The sequence below is a fragment of the Micropterus salmoides genome, unplaced genomic scaffold (assembly GCF_014851395.1).
Source record: "Micropterus salmoides isolate LMB-PRFRI ecotype aquatic unplaced genomic scaffold, ASM1485139v1 Ms_hic_scaffold_9, whole genome shotgun sequence".
Classification (NCBI taxonomy): domain Eukaryota; kingdom Metazoa; phylum Chordata; class Actinopteri; order Centrarchiformes; family Centrarchidae; genus Micropterus; species Micropterus salmoides.
This window is the reverse complement of record NW_024044681.1, coordinates 10,329,781-10,347,548: the sequence shown is the minus strand read 5'-3', so window position 1 is coordinate 10,347,548 and position 17,768 is coordinate 10,329,781. Positions and strand designations below refer to the sequence as shown.

Below are 17,768 nucleotides of genomic sequence, written 5' to 3'. Positions count from 1 at the left end.
TTTTCTACTTAAAATGTCTTTGCATTTGAGTAAGGTTATTATTACAACATCATTATGCATACTGATTTGACATGTCTGCAGTACACTACAAGTTCATCTTTATACTCTGGAGAAATTAATAGTAGGTAAGACATTTTAAAACATAAGGTGTGCAGTAAAGTCCACAGGATTTAAAAAAAACAAACACACACAAAAAAAAACCCACTGGCTTTGTGGAGAAGGGGCATTGTCATGTTGAAACAGAAGAGCCTTCCCCAATTGTTGCCATAAATGTCACACACTACAAACATCAAAGAATTGTTGCATAACCTGTTAATCTAACGCTGAGCTGCCTGCTGCGTGTACACTTCACACAGAAAGCACTTTCACTCTCTTCAAACACCTGTCTGTCACACTCTGTCATGCCAACATTTTTTTTATCATATTTGTCTTCTTTCAACATAGTTTCTTCTATTTTTAGGCCCTGTGATGGACGTTGTGACAAACTGGTTGTTAAAAAGCTTTTCAGCAGAGGGAAAATCTTGAGTTTGATTAAAACTGATACATAATAATATATGAAGTTTGGCCCTTTTTGTGAAAGTTGGGTTGGTTGGGTTTCTTAACAGGCCTGTGTTTGCTAATTTACACTTTTGACCTGACTTTTTATTTACGACAGCAGCACTTTGGGTTTCCATAGTAAACCTGCATTAATAAAATATCTGAAATGTTGCATAGCAAAAATCCTGGAGGAAAGTGAGCTTTGAGGCAGCCAACACGAGGCTTAGCTTCACTCCTTCTTCCATTCAGATACAATCTGAGATCTTAAGATCACACACACTCCCAAATGGCTATACTAAATAATCTTAATAATAAAGAAAAGGGAAATATATCTTTCTGAAAGTAACAATACTGCATCATGAGATGTTTAAGGTGGTTTTATTATCGGTTTCAGCCCTGACAAAGACAAACAAAGATACAGAGCAAGTGAGTGAGGTCATTTTGCCTGATGTCATGCCTTTATCCAAACTGTGGCTGTGTCGAGAGCGGTCCTTCCAGATTCCACATGAGTCCCGAGGGAAGACTGGCAGACAGATTTTCCCACCAGGTAAAGTTTACACTATAGTGCCATTGGCCGGCGACCAAGACCCACATGGAACCCTGCAGTACACTAATATCCCAACATCTTCAGTATCTACTGTATGTTCAGTTTCTGTTGACACTGTGTCAGACAGGTGTTCACTCCAATCTGTGCTCATTTGTTCCAGTTATAGTCAGTGGTGGTTTTTCATAATCTTTTGTTTATCAACATTAGCATGGTTCCAGCTTCTCATATATGTTGATCAGCTGCTTTTCTCAGTTTCATATCATTGTTCATTGAATAGCTTATCGTAATTTAATACTATGAAAATAACTGCAAGGCACAGCCCTACTTTTAAAGTAATGCAATCAAGTGTACCACCACCCCTAACTACAACCTCAAAACCATAGAGTTAACCCCTATCTGACAATGTTAACAAAAACTGAACTTTATAAGCTTCACCTAGTATTTTTAGCAGGATGATTGCATCTGACTGGATTAGAGCTGTACAGCTGTTCCTGATTTTTCAGAGTTATCAGGAAAAGAAACACTTCAGATGCCAAAGTCTTTCTGAGAACCAGGGCCTTTTGCATATCCTGTAGCTGCCACCCATGCAGCAGACCCAGTGGGAGAAAGACTAACAAAATAATGTCATCACTACCAGGAAACACTGGCATACTATAAGTTTCAGTATTATTTGTTTAGTTTTTTTTTTTTTTTAATCAAGGAAACACTACAGACAGGAAGAACAATACAGGCAGTGAAGTGGCTAAAATGTCTGAAACAAGATGACTGTGCCATACAACTCAGTGGGCAGGAACTGGCACTAACAGAGACTGTTAGGAATTTGATTCCTGCAGGGACAAACCCCAGAACAAATACGACTTTGATTCAGGCTTTGGAAGAGTGAACCCTGGGTTTGAAACAACCAGTGACAAAGTGGGTCAAACACGGTCATGTGAGGAACACAATTCAATAGAAATTGCACACACACTTCATCGCTCAAGAGAGCAACTTATTTAAGTTCCATCTTAAATTTTCATAAAGGTCGAGTTTAAAGATAACAGCCCTGTAATGCCAAATATACTGAAAACATGGGCCGTATTAGGCTTTGTGAGTATGAGCCACTGAAAGCACCATAAAAACTTTTAACATTAACTAAAAGTACACATTTTGGGAGTTATCATTATTAAAACTGTCCCAGATCTCACACTGTTTGAATAAGGGCTTGGCACTAAAGGCCTGACACTGTGAGGTCACAAGTCAAACCCTGTCTGGTTGCAGTGACGACGGCGTGAAATCTGGAGTTTGGTTTATGATCCTGCAGAGCTCAAAGGTCACAGCAGGACCTAAGGTTGGCAATTTCAGGGCCATTCTTTTAGCTGTTAGACATTAAATTCAATGTAAGAATACTGAGTTTGCATTAGGGATGGCTGAGACCACGTGGAGGTGGATGTGTCTCAGTGCTGCAGGGCTGTGGCTGTTAAGGTAACATACCTGTCATTCTTTCAAAGAAAGGTAGCGTGGAGACGACAAACAGACCTGAACCAGTGTGGACACAAAACAGGTCAAGGACATCACCAGACATACCAGTAGATTTCAGTCCTGATGTTAAGATGCTGCTTTTTATGGTTTGCTTCCAAATTTGGGGAATAATTTAACTTTCTGGGTTTAATGAGGTATACCGAAATTGAGAGATATAAATTAGACAATACAGTTTATAAATGTAATGTAAATGTATACCGATATAGTTTGATGTTGAGTTCATTAATATGTTTCCGTAAAGTTCTGCCAGCGTTTGCTCTTCTGTCCCTCACCGTACAGCCTCTTAAAAACTCTCTAACAACATGGAGGGAGACACAGTGCCAGCCGACATGGCTGAAGACCTGGCTTGTAAAAAGAAATACAATAATCTACACTTTTCCAATGGCGGTCCGCCCAGGTTAGGCGATACATTGCAGCATTTATCAGAGAAACACAGAGTGATGATATTCTACAAGAGCGGATCAGGTGAAGCAACAGTGAACACACCAGTCAGATGTCATTTTTGCTACGTTAGCTACCACGTTGGTTTTGTTTTGATTGGCTAAAATGGGTCAGATGCACATCACCCTTTTCAAATAGCAATTTCAATTTGAAAACGATTGACCGTTCGGCCCTATATAGGACTTGTCACATAATTCATGTCGGTCTGGTCAGTTAGATTTACAGATATCTTGCTCTCCAATCACCAATACAACCTGAAACTTACGAGGCAAAACTAAAGGAAAACCTGAAAAATAATTTTACAATCCCAATTATGTCTCGAGGTGTGAGAATCACTGACTTGAAGGAAACAAAAGCTGTCCAGCTGAAGGGCTGAAAATGTTTTTGTTTGACAGTTCAATATGCTGCCAACCTGCAGATGCTAAATTCCTGAGCTCATACTGCTGTGGAGAATGTGTGGGAAGATAACAACAACAACTACATGATAACAGGTCAGTGGGTTAGAGTTGCAGCAGAGGGGTGTGTGTGTGTGTCTATATAAGGCAGACTGGCTGAGAAAAAGTGAGAGCACAGGGACAACAGAGCAGCCATTGGTTAAAGAAAGCACTATTGAAATATTTCCATCTCACTGAGTAATTTCTGTCTAAATTGAGTCCTGAAAAACTTAAATAAATGTACCCATTTTCTACAGACAAGTGTATCTTAAAACAATATTACATTAAAGCTTAAAGATTATGGTTGATCATTCCACTAGAATAACTATTATTTTAGAAAATTCTTAAAAGCAAGTTCATTTGTATTGGGGACAAGTCAAAATAACCTTCCTGTTTGAGGAAAATAAGACAAATCAGTCTATTCTTAAAGCACAAAATTAATAGTCAACAATTGATTAATTGTTCAAATTATTGATGAAGAAAAATACTGTCACTCGCTTCTCAAATGTGATCTGTTGCAGTTTTTCTCTGTTTTGTATGAATATAAACATGATACTTCAGGTTACACATCAACAACTTGAGATTGTCAAGTTGACCTCTGGAAATGTTTGATCTTTAAAGACTAAAGAAAAAAAAATAATCAATGGATAATTTCTTCCACCTGACATCAACAAGTTGAAGAACTACAGAGAGAGGTCGGGATCAGTTTCATTTTCTTCTCCCCGCCTGGATATCCACCCCAGAAAGACAAAATCTCACCTCACCTCTTCACCATGCAAGCTCTAGAGTGTGTGTGTGTGTGTGTGTGTGTGTGTGTGTGTGTGTGTGTGTGTGTGTGTGTGTGTGTGTGTGTGTGTGTGTGTGTGTGTGTGTGTGTGTGAGAGTGTGTGTGGTGAAGTAGGTCAGTATGTGAGCCAGGCTCTCAGGACTCTCTGTGACCGAGTAACACAAGAGGTTGTTATTGGAGAGAGAAGAGTCACTTTACCACACAGGCTCTTTTATGTGAGTCTGTGTGTGTCTTTGTGTGTGCACGCTGTAAAACATCTCCATTTTATCAACTCAGGATTCAGTCTGTCTGTGCAGTAAGAATATGTCAACCTGTATCTGCTGCCTCTCAACCTGTTTGCAAACTTTCTTTTTAGTATTTCCATGATTCTTCTTTCACAACCTGCCATATTCTTTCTTAATTAAAGATACTGACACAGATCTTGAGAAAGGTCGATTTCGACTGAAACACAATCAAGATACATTCATCACATACAAGGAAAATGCCTTGGTTTTTTGTGCACAGCAATAAATATCCAAAGAGAAAATAATAATAAAAGTACTGCAAAAGTCAAGAATCAGTTATAGGGATGCACCAAAATGAATATTCTTGGCCAAAGCCCAAACCGAATATAATGAAAAAATGTGCAGAACACCGAACAAGTACATTCACATTTTTTCCATTTTGTTTTTCCAAATGTGCTTTTTACTCAGTGTTTCCTACAGGATTTGGAGAGATTGGGGTCTGAGACCCGAGAGGGTCCGGTAAAGTAAATTACATGTGTCCATTTACTTTTAATGTACATATGTAATATGATATATACTTTCTGTGAATTTAATCCAATTAATCTTATTTCCATACTGTAAAGAGACCTTATTTTGAAAACTGGATGTCGTCACATGTGGATCCTCCTCGCGCTAAATTTATCAAGTCCTCATCAATTTATCAATACATCAAGACTTCACAGCCTCTCTTCAGGTAGGACTCTCATACTGCAACACTTGCCTTTGTAAAGAGAGACAATGACAGGATAAAGTCGCTAACCTGCCTGTCAGCTCGCACTGGACCATTTCGGTTACCGTAAAGGCTTGAATAGGAGTGCACTCCAAATTTCGGTGCGGCTAACTTAATCACCTTCTGACAAACGAGTCACAGAAACACTCAAAGCGGGTCAGACCGTTTGTTGCCTTTTCAAAGTCAGCCACAGATGGAGTGGATGTGCTAGGAGACATGTCAACGTAATTATTCGGTAAAATTTCTTCGGCCTTTTGACTTACTAGGCCGAATACCAAAAGTGCTTTTTTTGCTATTTTCAGCAGATTCATTTCGGTGGCCGAACATATGGTGCATACCTAAATTAGTTACAATCAAAAATATGAAATGTGATGTGATGTGTTTCTAATACTTACAGTGCTTAAAACAAAGAAGATGGACGGTGCATTGTGTGAAAACTTACTGCACAGGCAGATTGTTCCCCTTGTTTGCAAAAGAGAAGGAATTTTAGGTTAATACTTTTGCAGAATTAGAATGAGAATAAGTAAGAGTACAAATAAGAAAACACACATCACACCAAAGCCAGAAACCTCTCCGGGTTCTCTTTAACTGCAACCTGGAATTCAAACCAACGACCTTTAGATCACAGCTCTAGACTTTTTCACCCCATTCAGAAATAAAGTGTGACGTCATATTGTTAACATGAAGACACTAACCAACAGCTGTCACTGTAACAGCAAACATCCTTCTATTCTACTAAATAGTTCATTTGTAGGTCAGAGAACAAAAAGCAGAAAACCCAACAGGAACCACTGTAAAGATTTGTCTACATGATAATTGTCTTCTTCTCCTAAGTTTGCAAATACTCCCGCAGTGTTCCTGATATCAACGTTTAGAGTCAGACACGAAATCTAAAACTTGGACATTTTTTCTCTGCAACACCTTCAGGCCTTCAACAGACGCATGTTAAATTAACAAATAGTAATGAGAACTTGCTCTCGATGCAGTGGTGGGACATCATTTGGATACTCAACACCTGTTTTAACGTGTGTACAGAGATTTATTCCCCGCCTTTATCAAGAAAAATGAATACGAAGCACATGAGTAACCCACAATAGAGTTTAGCTGGAAATGTCCTAAAGGCAGGTGATTAAATGGCAAGCAAAGCACAACTGGATGGGATCCAGAAGTCGCAAGCAACATTCAGCAAAGAAAAAGCATCAGTTAAGAGGAGTGGTTTTCCTCCTCTGATGTGATGTGTCTGATGTGGGACCGCAGGATGAGGTACTCACAAGCACAGATACTGTAATGTAAAGCTGTTTATGTTCACACAGTTTAACTCGCAATTAATCATAATGAATAAACTGTCTGACTGCTGCCATGCAACGGTCAATTCAGCACCAAGAACAATAAGTAGCACAATGTAAAATAAGCACATTCAGGGTTTTCTCAGAGCAGTCACTCACTGCAGAGTTTAGGACAAATGATGAGGTCAGACTGAACAATAAAGCGAAGACATAATTGATAATCAGGCTAAACTTTCGCAACCAACAACAAAACCAAAATAAGTACAAGACTGGATAAATTACAGATATCCCAATTTTACCACTGAAAGCACCTCTACACAACCATGCGCAGATACAAACTTAAGGCCATAACTCAGTTACACCACAAGCCTGACAGCTCCAGAAATGTGAATGTTTTTCAGACTGCAGTGGAGCAGATGGCATAAAGATGTTACAAAAAAATATATACACATGACTTTCAGCTTTACGAATCTGAATGAAAACATTCAGATGTTAAGCTCAGTCAACTTACGCAACTATTTTTTTTCTAAAATCATTGGGCTGCCTGTGAGGAGCAGACGGGAATTGTATTATTTTACTCCTACTACTGTAACAAGAGAAACATTTGTAAGGGACACAAAGAAGCATTGACAAGGTGCAAGCTGAACACCATGGCTGCAAACATTTTGTTGACACCATAAAAAGGTGGACTGTGAGGCTTTAAATAACTGATATTGTTTTCTTCCACAATGGGAATGAAAGTTCATCCTAAAAGCTAGAAATCAACCACAAGCAGAAGCATCAGGAAGAGTTGGAAAACGTTATGCATATTTATAGCAATTTAATCAAAGCTGCAGAATCATAATCATTTAACAGTTACTGAAGAGATTACCTCATAGTAAAGAGCGAAAACATGAAGTTCTGTTTAGCATTCGTGCTTCACCCCAATGTGACGCCCTCCTTCACTGTCCTGTAATTAAGTCTGAATACTTCACATACCGCACAGTGGTGAGAAAAGCCTCTTAAGAAGCAGCCGAGCAGAGACCAAAAACTATTTAACGTTACACAGCTGAAGTCCATCTCTCAGATACAGTTTGTCATATTTCCACAATCCCTGCATCTGTGCAATATGGATGCAAACACTGCAAAATCATTATCATGTGTGGAGAGAAAATCTCAGAAGTAAAAGATGACAGATTTCATCCTCACATTAGCAAACATGTCTGTCAGCAACCATCCTGCTCGATCAATACGGTAGATAAGAAAATGCACATGGTGTAATAGTCATCAATTTTCATACCAATGTACGCCGCTGCCACCCTAGTTGATGGACAGACTATTATATAACCTGATAATAATCATTAAAAATTTTTTTAAGTAAAAATTAAAAACTGGTCAAGTTCTTCCTCCCCAGACTGGGTGGTCTTTATGGAGCTGACTTTGTGCACAGGAGGGCATTATCATGCTGAAACAGGAAAGGGCCTTTCCCAAACTGCTACCACAAAGCTGAGAATGCCCTGTAAAATATCACTGTATACTGTAAGAGTTCCCTTCACTAGCGCTAAGGAGCTTAGTCCAAACTACGAAAAAACAGACAAATATAAACAAATATTAAGGAAACAGACTGGTCAAACAGTTGTGTTGGTTTGTTTAGGGAGGCTAATAAATTTGCATTATGTTTATCTTTTGCTATGTGAATACTGCACCAGCATCAAAGCCTCTCTGTCAGGTGGTTCCTAACTTGTACGGCTGCAGCTCCGGCCTGTGCAGACCTGTAAAGATTTGCTTACAGCTGCAGGCAGAGCCAGACACTTAGGATTTAAAAGTTCACATTACCTGTGGTAAGAGGCTGACTGACTTAACTAACTGTGACGGCGTGTCACCTTAATAAGACAGTTCAGAGAGGACACCCCCCCCCCACACCCTCAGTGTGTGTGAGGAGGTTAAATCTTTCTCTGTAGCTGGTACGGTTTTTGCTGTAGTACACATTTTAGAAACTTGTCCTCACCTCTACCTCTTTGATCTGCCACCTTCATGCAAGAGTTTTTGTGGAGAATTAGCTGGGAACAAATCTAATATGGGTAACTCCTGTGTTTGTTATTTATTTCCAAGTTTGACTTAAGAAAATAAACCTCAGGACTACAGTTTGAGCTTGAGAAGAATCAGTTAACCAAAGTCAGTTTCTGGCATTGTTAGTTTACCACACCTTCCACTCAGACAGTGATCACTGATCCTCATTGTTAATCAATCATGTGTGTTGGTTTTAGCAACATATTTTTCAGTCACTGTTGTCAAAAGGAGCATTAAACGGGATTTAACTCAAGCTACAACAAAATGTGAACAACTTGACTGTTTTGTCAGTATAAAAGTTATTTTGGATTCTCACACTGTACTTTGATTATTTTTAATAAATTATTTATTTATTTATTATATGCATCTCAATTTTCTAAAAATAGACAAACTCTGTGACACCACATGTTGCAGCTCGCAGATGCGAAAACAGCTACCAAGTTTTGCATTTATTTTAAAAGTAACAACAACGTTCAGTATATTACCCCTTGACACATTCACGAGGGAGCCCTCTAAATCCATCTCTGCTTGCCACAGGGTGTGTCACATCACATGAATTCTTTCTACTGCTCTTGTTGTATATCTACACTTCAAAAGTCTTTACATTTTCTCATGAAAATGTTGTGGAGCTTGTCCTCAATCTGCAGGCCAACAATCAGAGTTTTTCCCCCTCAGGTGAAGTTAGTGTTTGTCAGTCATCAAACAGCACAGACACTTTCACAGCTTTCACTGCACACACGTCACACAATCATCCAAAGAAAGCCTCACTGAAAAGATCACCTGACAATTACTGGCTGAAGCTTGACAAGCCCAAATGATTTCCTGAAGATGCAGCTGACACAGCTGAGGCATTAGAGCCAGCTGTGACTCCAGCACACACCCTGCAGATTATGTAAGGGGATCTGAGGGGACACCTCAGACTTTGTTTAGTTTGAAGGTTTGTGTTTTAGAGGACAAAGAAGAAAAAATAAATACCGTATAACTGGAGCTTTATGACCTGAAAGGCTTCAATCACATTGCTGAAGTGGTCACACAGTTTTCAACCAAAAATGACATTATGAAAAAGTTGTTAAAAAAATATAATGTAAATTTCCCTCCCAGCCAATCTGGACTATGGTCAGAGATAATAGCTACCAGAAAATTAGGTGCAACAGGTTCAAATTTTCTTATATTCCATATACAAGAAATCCATTTTAATTCAAATATAGCACAAAAAGCACAACCTTCCTTTTTGTTGCAGTTGTATTGAAATATAGATTATTGTCGCATCTTGTCCTAATGTTTTGTATGTTTTTGAAAGGACAATTTTTTTCAGGACAATAGAAAGATGAACTGAACAAACCTGTCCATCAAAATGCTCAGAAAATCCAAACAGGTGTTATAAATGACACATTTTTTGCCCCAAAACTGGTGACAAAGGGATTTACTGCTCAAACGGTTAGTTAATTCATTCATTTGTAAATCAGCAAAGCCTTGATTGACAGCAATTAAAAAAAAAGAATAAATGCCAAACACTAGCTGGTTCCAGTATCTCAAATGAGACAATTTGCAGCTTTTCTCTGTTGCAACTGTAAACATCTTTGGGTTCGGGGCTGTTGGTCGAGCAACAATATCAATATGAAGATGAAGAGGTCACCTTGGGCTCTGTGTGACCGCGATGGACATTTTTCACTATTTTGTAACATTTTATACATTAAATAATTAGATAGAAAGCTAAAGCAGTTAAATTCGATAAAATCATAAAGTGACCACTATGCTGCTAAAATGATCTCAGAGACAAAATGAAATGCTTTTTGGGAGAACACCTGAGATGATGATAAGATGTGAATACTACTGTCACTCATGACAACAATGAAGTTATTCAACAAATGAACAGAATAAAAACTGAGTTTACATTGCGCACGTCAACGCAGTGATGACTCTGTCAAGACATGCAAAGAAAAACGGCATCAAAGAGCCGCCGACGATCGTTATAAATCAAAGGACCTCCCTCCTTTGACAACCGCCATATACATGACGCTGCAGGTTCAAATCCAAGGAATGCACTCATCCAGAGTAAAGGGCCTCCGGGAAGTAGCTGGACACACCCAAATTTAACACCCACCCTGAAATGGTTTGTCAGTGTTGCGACAGTTTAAGGCCCTGTGATTATGAACAAAGTCCTGTTGTAACCGTTTGAATAAGGAGGCAGGGTGTGACTGCACATAAACACAGCACTGGTGTTCAGCAAGTCTCCCTGGGTAGTTTTTTTAAACACTTGTTGTGCTACTGTACTTTCACACACCGATATGTTCCCATGTTGAGGTTTCATGCTGATGGGTGTGTGCACACAACCAACAGATGGACTCCACACCCCCTCTGCATTTTTTTTTACTCGTTTCTGTGTCTCATTTTGGAAGAAAAAGCTCAAGCACCTGGCGATATGAAGCAAGAGCACAAATCACACTACAGGCTTTGATTTTACCGAGACAGAGAACTTAAGACACTATATATTAACCATACTGTTCAATTAAGATACTGTTCATACTCCAACACTCATCAAATTATCAGCTTAAATTAAATGCAAAAGTGCAGAGAAGTAAAAACAGCTCAGCTTGTACTGGAACCATTAGACAAACAACTATTTCTGTAAGCCTTTGCAGGTCAAAAGCCTTGACCCTGCGCTAATGAATATGCAATTTGGGGCGTTTCAATTTTATTGTGCAAAGTAATGGGAGGGTAACATGCACATACCTTTATTTACTACACCCAATGTGATCTAACAAGCCTACAAGCAATTACAAATGTATTTTATACATTTGAAAGGAAGGTGCAAACCGCCAAGTGTTGCTCAGGCTTCTGTTATTGTTGTGAGAAGCCAGAGGGAACAATCACCAACTGTTCACAGCGCACCGGTCGTAATAGCAGCACAACCCATTGTAGGTGGCAGAGAGGGAGTGGGGCGTACAGGGCCAGGAGATTGTGGAGCGACCGGGCACGCTGCGGACGGTCGGTGACTGTTCTCTCTGGCTAGATGTTTCTGCTGGGGTTTCCCAAAACAGTTTTTCCGGTGTGCTGTCCCAAGTACATACTGCAGTCTTAGGCAGGATGGGCAGGTACATACGATTTCCACATACTCGGGACGCACTGAATGAAACAAACCAACCATTAAAACGCCTGCCGTTGTGTTTGCTCCTGTTGTCATCTACGCAATAATTCTTAGTTGATCACCCATAACAGGTACTACAGTTACACGTGAATATTTTAAAATTCACACGCAATTTAGTACTCTTTATTCAGGCACACCTATAAAGTCTAATGCAATCCAATATAACTGTGTTTTTGACACTGTCACGGAGGTATTATTTTAGCCCTGAGGTAATGTTGCACTGGACTGCATTACATTGCGAAGTGTTTCTAATATTCTGCCCCCCTCATGTCTGTGAAAACAGGTGGCAGAAAATTAGAAACACCTCCCAATATTATGTCTAGTAAAACATCACCTTTTACTACGACCTCAGTGGTACACATATAAGTGAATTTACACATTTCCAACAATGAACGTTAAAACTATTTAATGGTAGAATTCATGGCAGAGCTGCTAAATTGGATGGGTGTCTGCTAAGGTGGCCACTGAGTGTGTAACCAGGGCCGGGTACTGAACCTAAATACTTTTTCTTGGTGCCACTCAAACTGTCGCTATCAAAAGTTGGCATCTCATGTCTGGTCAGATTCATAGTCATTTTTACTTATTCATTCTGTTGTCCTTGTGTTAACACAACTTTTAACATTTAAAAAGTTTGGTGTTATTTGTTAAACACAAAAAAAGATTTTGAAAGTAAGAGAACTCAGGTGTCAAGTGTCAAACAGGTTTCACTCATTTTTCACCAAATGTAGCCCAGTTTTAACTGTTTAAGTGCTTATTGAAATACTTTTCTACCTCAAACATGTTGAGACTTTCATAGTCTATCTGCATAGTTTCGATTTCCAAATAGCTATATCTGTTGGGTTTATATAGTTATCTTTCAAATTATTTATTTTCCACCCTTCTATAATCTTTGCATACCTTCTGGACTAGACTGCAGTGCAGATGCAAGATTTCTGTCTCAGTTTGTCTTATCAACTCGATGGACGTTTCCAGAGAGAGGGATTACCACTTGTTGCAACAAGTTACAGGCTCAATGGCTTGAGAGTATGTTGTGTTCGCTAAGGTCATTCATCAGGTGTCTGACATTGTGGTTTCCACTTAAAGCCAGAACTTTTTGTAGTTGCTGAGATTAGATGTTTAGGATTATCCCCAACTTTATTTGCACCAATGATTTCTTTGTTTGAGCATGTTTTCATCTGTGTTTTATCACAAAAAACACAGTAAAGTGAATGAGAAAAAAATGAATTAAACTAAGGCAAGACCTAACAAGGTTTTTGCTTTTTTAAGTTTACAGTTAGTGAAGGACACATACTTGTGTGGTTGCCAGAGTTTCACCAGTAAGAAGGCTTTAATGGTGAGATGAATTTGTAGTTGTGTGTGTGCGCGTGTGCGTGTGTGTCCTTACCTCCTCCTCAACACTTGGTTCAGGACTCTTCATGGGACTGGACGACTGGCTGAATACTGAAGACTGTGTGCTGATGCTCTGAAATAACACACAACGGAGGGAGAGGAAGAAGAGACTGTCAGATTTGAACAGAAAATGCTAAACATCAGTCCTCGGACCACGAGACCCACAACGCATGACTCCATCTTTATCCTTTAGTTTGAAGAAAGGTTTTCAAACCAATCAAATCAATTTAAATGTTTGCTTTTTATATTAAAATGTATAATTTAAAAATAAATCTGGTATATCTCGATCTTGAATCAGCCATAACCTACATGTCGTTACTGCCTACTAAAATTAATGGATTGGAACTGTATGTACTTTCAATTCAAAATACTTCATTCGTCCATCAAGGGGCAATTTCAGCTAAGGGAGTTTGCAACCCTAAGTACACAAAGTAAATTCATTTTCACATAAATGAACTAAATCTAAAAATGCAAGAGTTGAAATACATAAGGATTAATGACAGTGTTCAGTCTGTAGCTGGCCAACATTATCCAACATAGTGGGAAATATTGTGTCAAATAATTTCAAAAGTACAGGTGCACTTTTCAGTTAGTTAGCATGCTAACTTCTCTGCAACACAATACACAGATGTGTTTGACATAACGTCAGAACTACTACTTCAGAACATTTTATTTATTGATGCATTCTTTTCAATGTTTTAAACTAAAATTCTGGCCATATCTTCCCCATTGTTACCTTAGCCCTGATGTCACTCTAAAGGTATTAGCAAGATAGAAAACTGAATCGGGGCCAATAACAGTCAAAACATATTCAGGTGAGGTAAGATGTGTATTTCTTGCCAAGTAAAATATACCATAAAGCAGAAAGCAGATTTGCCTCTTAATCCATTAGAGAGGTTCCCAATGTAAAATACAGAGCACCAGTCTTCTCAAATCAATATTAATCAATTAATCTGTTTATTACTTTCCTACTAATTGATAAACAAAGCTGATAAGGGATATTTGATTTACAAACAAGAAAACTGAACAACAAATGAGCAAATCCCAATATTTGAAAAGCAGGCATAAGGAAATGTTTTGTTTGATAAATTAATTGGTTTAACACAAACAAATTAAGTCAAAAAGATGAGAAGAAGCATTGCGGTCTACGTTCTGATCAATGCACCAGAGGTGACCTAACCAGGTGGAAGAATGTGTTTGTCTTTAAACATAAGGGTGTGCCGCGTCAGCCGACTCAGACCGGGTGTGGTACCGCTTCCCTATCAAACAATTCATGCGAATTTACCAGACGACAGAGTGCAGTGATTCAAACTAACCTGAACTAACTAAGGAATTAGTCAATTACCAGAGAAGGCCAAAAGGGAAGGTCCAGAGGGAATTCTGACATATTCTGGTGTACTAAATTATAAGAAGAGATCAAATGAAATCAGGAGCTGAGAAAAGAGGTAGAAAGAATATTTTTATCAGAGAGTGAGAAGAGGACAATGTGAGAGAGCAGAAATTATTCAAATGTTTCCCGCCTACAGTGGAGACTTTGTGTAAACCATCTAAAGGGCGAAGGCCAAGGCATTCAGGAAGTGATTATTTATCTGAGCTGAGAAGAGTTTGCTGGTGAAACATTAGCCTTTGCAGGACTAGACTGGCGCCTCGTTAATAGTAATAAACGAGGAGGAAAATCCGATAAACCTGAGCTCTGGGAGTGAACACAGTACAGTTTGTATTGATCGTTGTGAACCGTACTATTAACAACACATTATGTATATCTTGGCAGTGGTACAGCGTCACACAATCAGTTAATCAACTGGCAAAAGGCAGGATTGGCACGAGTTTCATAATCCTTCTGTGAATGTGAGCAGATCATGTTTACTTCACGAGAGCTCATTCTGTCAGGAAGATAAATGAAGGCAAAAACTTGGGAAGACAACACCTGAAAACCCAATTAATGGAAATTAAATGTTTGATACCCATGCCGATGCGGTATACCTTAATTTCAGCACCAAACCTTGCACTTAGGAATGAAAATGTTTTCTGTTTCTACTTAACAAAATATGCTGAACTAGTCAACTGCATCAGCCAAGAAGGACACAGGCTAAATTGAGCAAAGGTATGACTTTATTCAGGAGACATCTGATTAAAGAATAAATAAACAAGCCTAAGAATCTGAACAGGCACTCAGGGCCAATTTATGATACTTGTTTAAAAGATTAGGATTCGGGTATTTGCATTTGTAGCCTTTGATTGACAGCAGTCAAAATAGACAGGGAACACAAAGAGAGAAAGGTGGGGGAACAACTAACAATTATTATGTCTTTAATTTCCTCGATACATCAGTTTTTCTAGTAATAAATGCCCATTATAATTTCCCACAGCCCAAGGTAGCATCTTCAAATGTCTTGTTTTGTCCAACCAACGGTCCAAAACCCAAAGATATTCAGTTTACTACTATCATGTTTGACAAAGAAATAGTAGGCCTAGCCGATTTACTTTCTGTCAGTCAACTAATTGGAAATGACATTCAACAAAAGGTCCCCTGACAAAATTTGGAAAGCAATGATTCTGCTTTTCTATATTTAATAATGAGCAAATAACTGCTCAGATTGAAAAGACTCATCACACCCAGTTTCTCAAAACAAATTTAAAAAGTGAAAACGATTATTAACGCCTACGTTCTTGTGGCAGCATCACTGTATGAAGTCATTCTCAGGTGTCTCCTAACATGGTGTGTGATTTTGTGTATTTTCTCTTTTATGTAGTACTAATGTGTGTTCTTTGCTACTGGTGGCATTTGGAAAGCATTCCAGAGCCACAGCACCAGCTCAGCTTTCTGTCCATCATATCCACCTACTTATCTTTGAGTAAAGGCTGTGAAAACTTAACGCACAGTGTCAGAAATATGAAGTCATCGCTATGTGGGCTTACACTGCTAATGTTCTTCTGACAGCGTGCAAAGTGGCTCATTCCCTTTCACCACGCCTCCTCTGACAACTGAAATAATGACTGACAAACTAATGAACTCTCTAAAACATTTAACAGCAAACTGTGAACTGATTTATGGGTGCGCACTTTCTCAAAAAGATGCTTCTAGAGAAAGATGCTGGCAATGTAAGGACTGATGCTCAAATTCAGCTCTTTATCTTTATGTTCTTCTTATCTCTAATAAAGAGAGCAGGCAGCTATAGCTGACTTTCAGAGACTGGAATCTGGTCTTGTGCTTTCACCAAACTCTGCCCAATAAACAAGCTGCTTGTGAGTCCATGTTTGTGCTATTTAGACACATTTGAACAGAAAGCAACTGAATAATTAAGTTTAAAAAAGAGCAACAAAAAAGAGTTAAACACAGAAAGTGTTTATAAATAATAAAATGATCATACAAAGGGATTTGTGTTAGTCTCATATATAGCCTACAGCCCCTTGCCCCATTTGTACCTACTTACTTATCAGCTTTACCTAAAGCCTAGAAGGGCCCCAAATGACTACATTACACCTGCAAAGAAAACCACCTGGCCTGCAGGCGTTTGGTGGGTTACAGTTACTTAACGCAGCTTGTATGCTGGTTTTTGTTCAGTAAAACACATTCTTTGTTATGTTTTATTAGCCTACTGTTTTGCAAGTTCAGGTTATTAATGGGCGTGTCCCATTCGATTAAGGGCCCCAAAGGTTTGGTTCCAGCCTCGCTTATAACACTAATGGTTTTAACAAGCATCTGGAAAAGAAGCTGGACTCACCTCCATGGCGCTCTGCTGCTGGTACATCATGTCGGACTCCTGGCTGCTGACGCTCAGGTGCTGCAGACTCTGCAGGTACACCGGGGACACCATCTGCTGCATCACAGGCTGCTGCACAACAGGCTGCTGTATAAGGTAGTATTGCTGCTGCATGGACTGTTGTACCGGGATGTAGGACTGCTGTTGCTGCACCGGGATGTAGGACTGCTGCTGCTGCATTCCCTGCTGCACCGGGACCAGGTACCGCACCGTCTCATAGGAGCCGTTCAGCGCGTACGGCAGCGGAGACCCCGACTCGGCCGAGATTACCCTGCTGGTCACCGGCTCAGGAGAGGCCACTTTCACGGTCCGGTAGGTCGTCGTCGTCTTCTGGCTCGACTGGACAGACATCTTGATGAATCGGCGAAGCGGATCAGCTTAGACCCCCAACAAACCCGACAGAAAAACAAACACAACAACAGAAAGTTGGAAGTTTCTCTAAGCGAATAAGTCGCTGAAAACCCGCGTAGGTTCCTCGGGTTGTTTTCCTGTGAGCGTTTTTCAGCGCAGAGGTGAAGTGCCCAAGTTAAACTTCCTCCTGTTCTGTGCAAACTAGAGAGGAAAGTCCGGTTAGAGGAGTCCTTCCACGAAGAGGAGGGACACAAACTACTGAGGGAGGCGGTCTGATCCGCTGTATGCAAATACTGCTCTGTGCATCAGGAGTTGGGCGGGGTGGGAGGTCAAAAGTGCTGGCAGAGAGTTTTACCTGGCTGCTCTGACATGAGCATACATGCTCAAAGGTATAATGGTGCTGACGCCAGGTGCTCCTCCACATGCATTCGGCATTTTAAACTGCACCCAAATGAATATAGGCTACCTGAATATATATGAAGAACATACAGCAGGTGAGGTAGAGATAGAGAAGCTGTTGAATC

At 39.6% G+C, this 17,768-nt stretch overlaps 1 protein-coding gene across 2 annotated transcripts in view; it reads right to left on the bottom strand.

The window, feature by feature from the left end:
* Positions 1-17,479, bottom strand: part of pof1b (POF1B actin binding protein) — a 41,944-nt gene extending 24,465 nt beyond the window's left edge. For both annotated transcript variants that reach the window (XM_038707602.1, XM_038707603.1), the window contains exons 1-2: positions 16,855-17,479; positions 13,125-13,202 (exon numbers count right to left, since the gene is read on the bottom strand). In XM_038707602.1, coding sequence (XP_038563530.1) covers positions 13,125-13,202; positions 16,855-17,244 — 468 coding nt within the window. In that variant the 5' untranslated portion in view covers positions 17,245-17,479. The remainder of the gene's footprint in view (positions 1-13,124; positions 13,203-16,854) is intronic.
* Between the last annotated feature and the right edge of the window lie 289 nt (positions 17,480-17,768).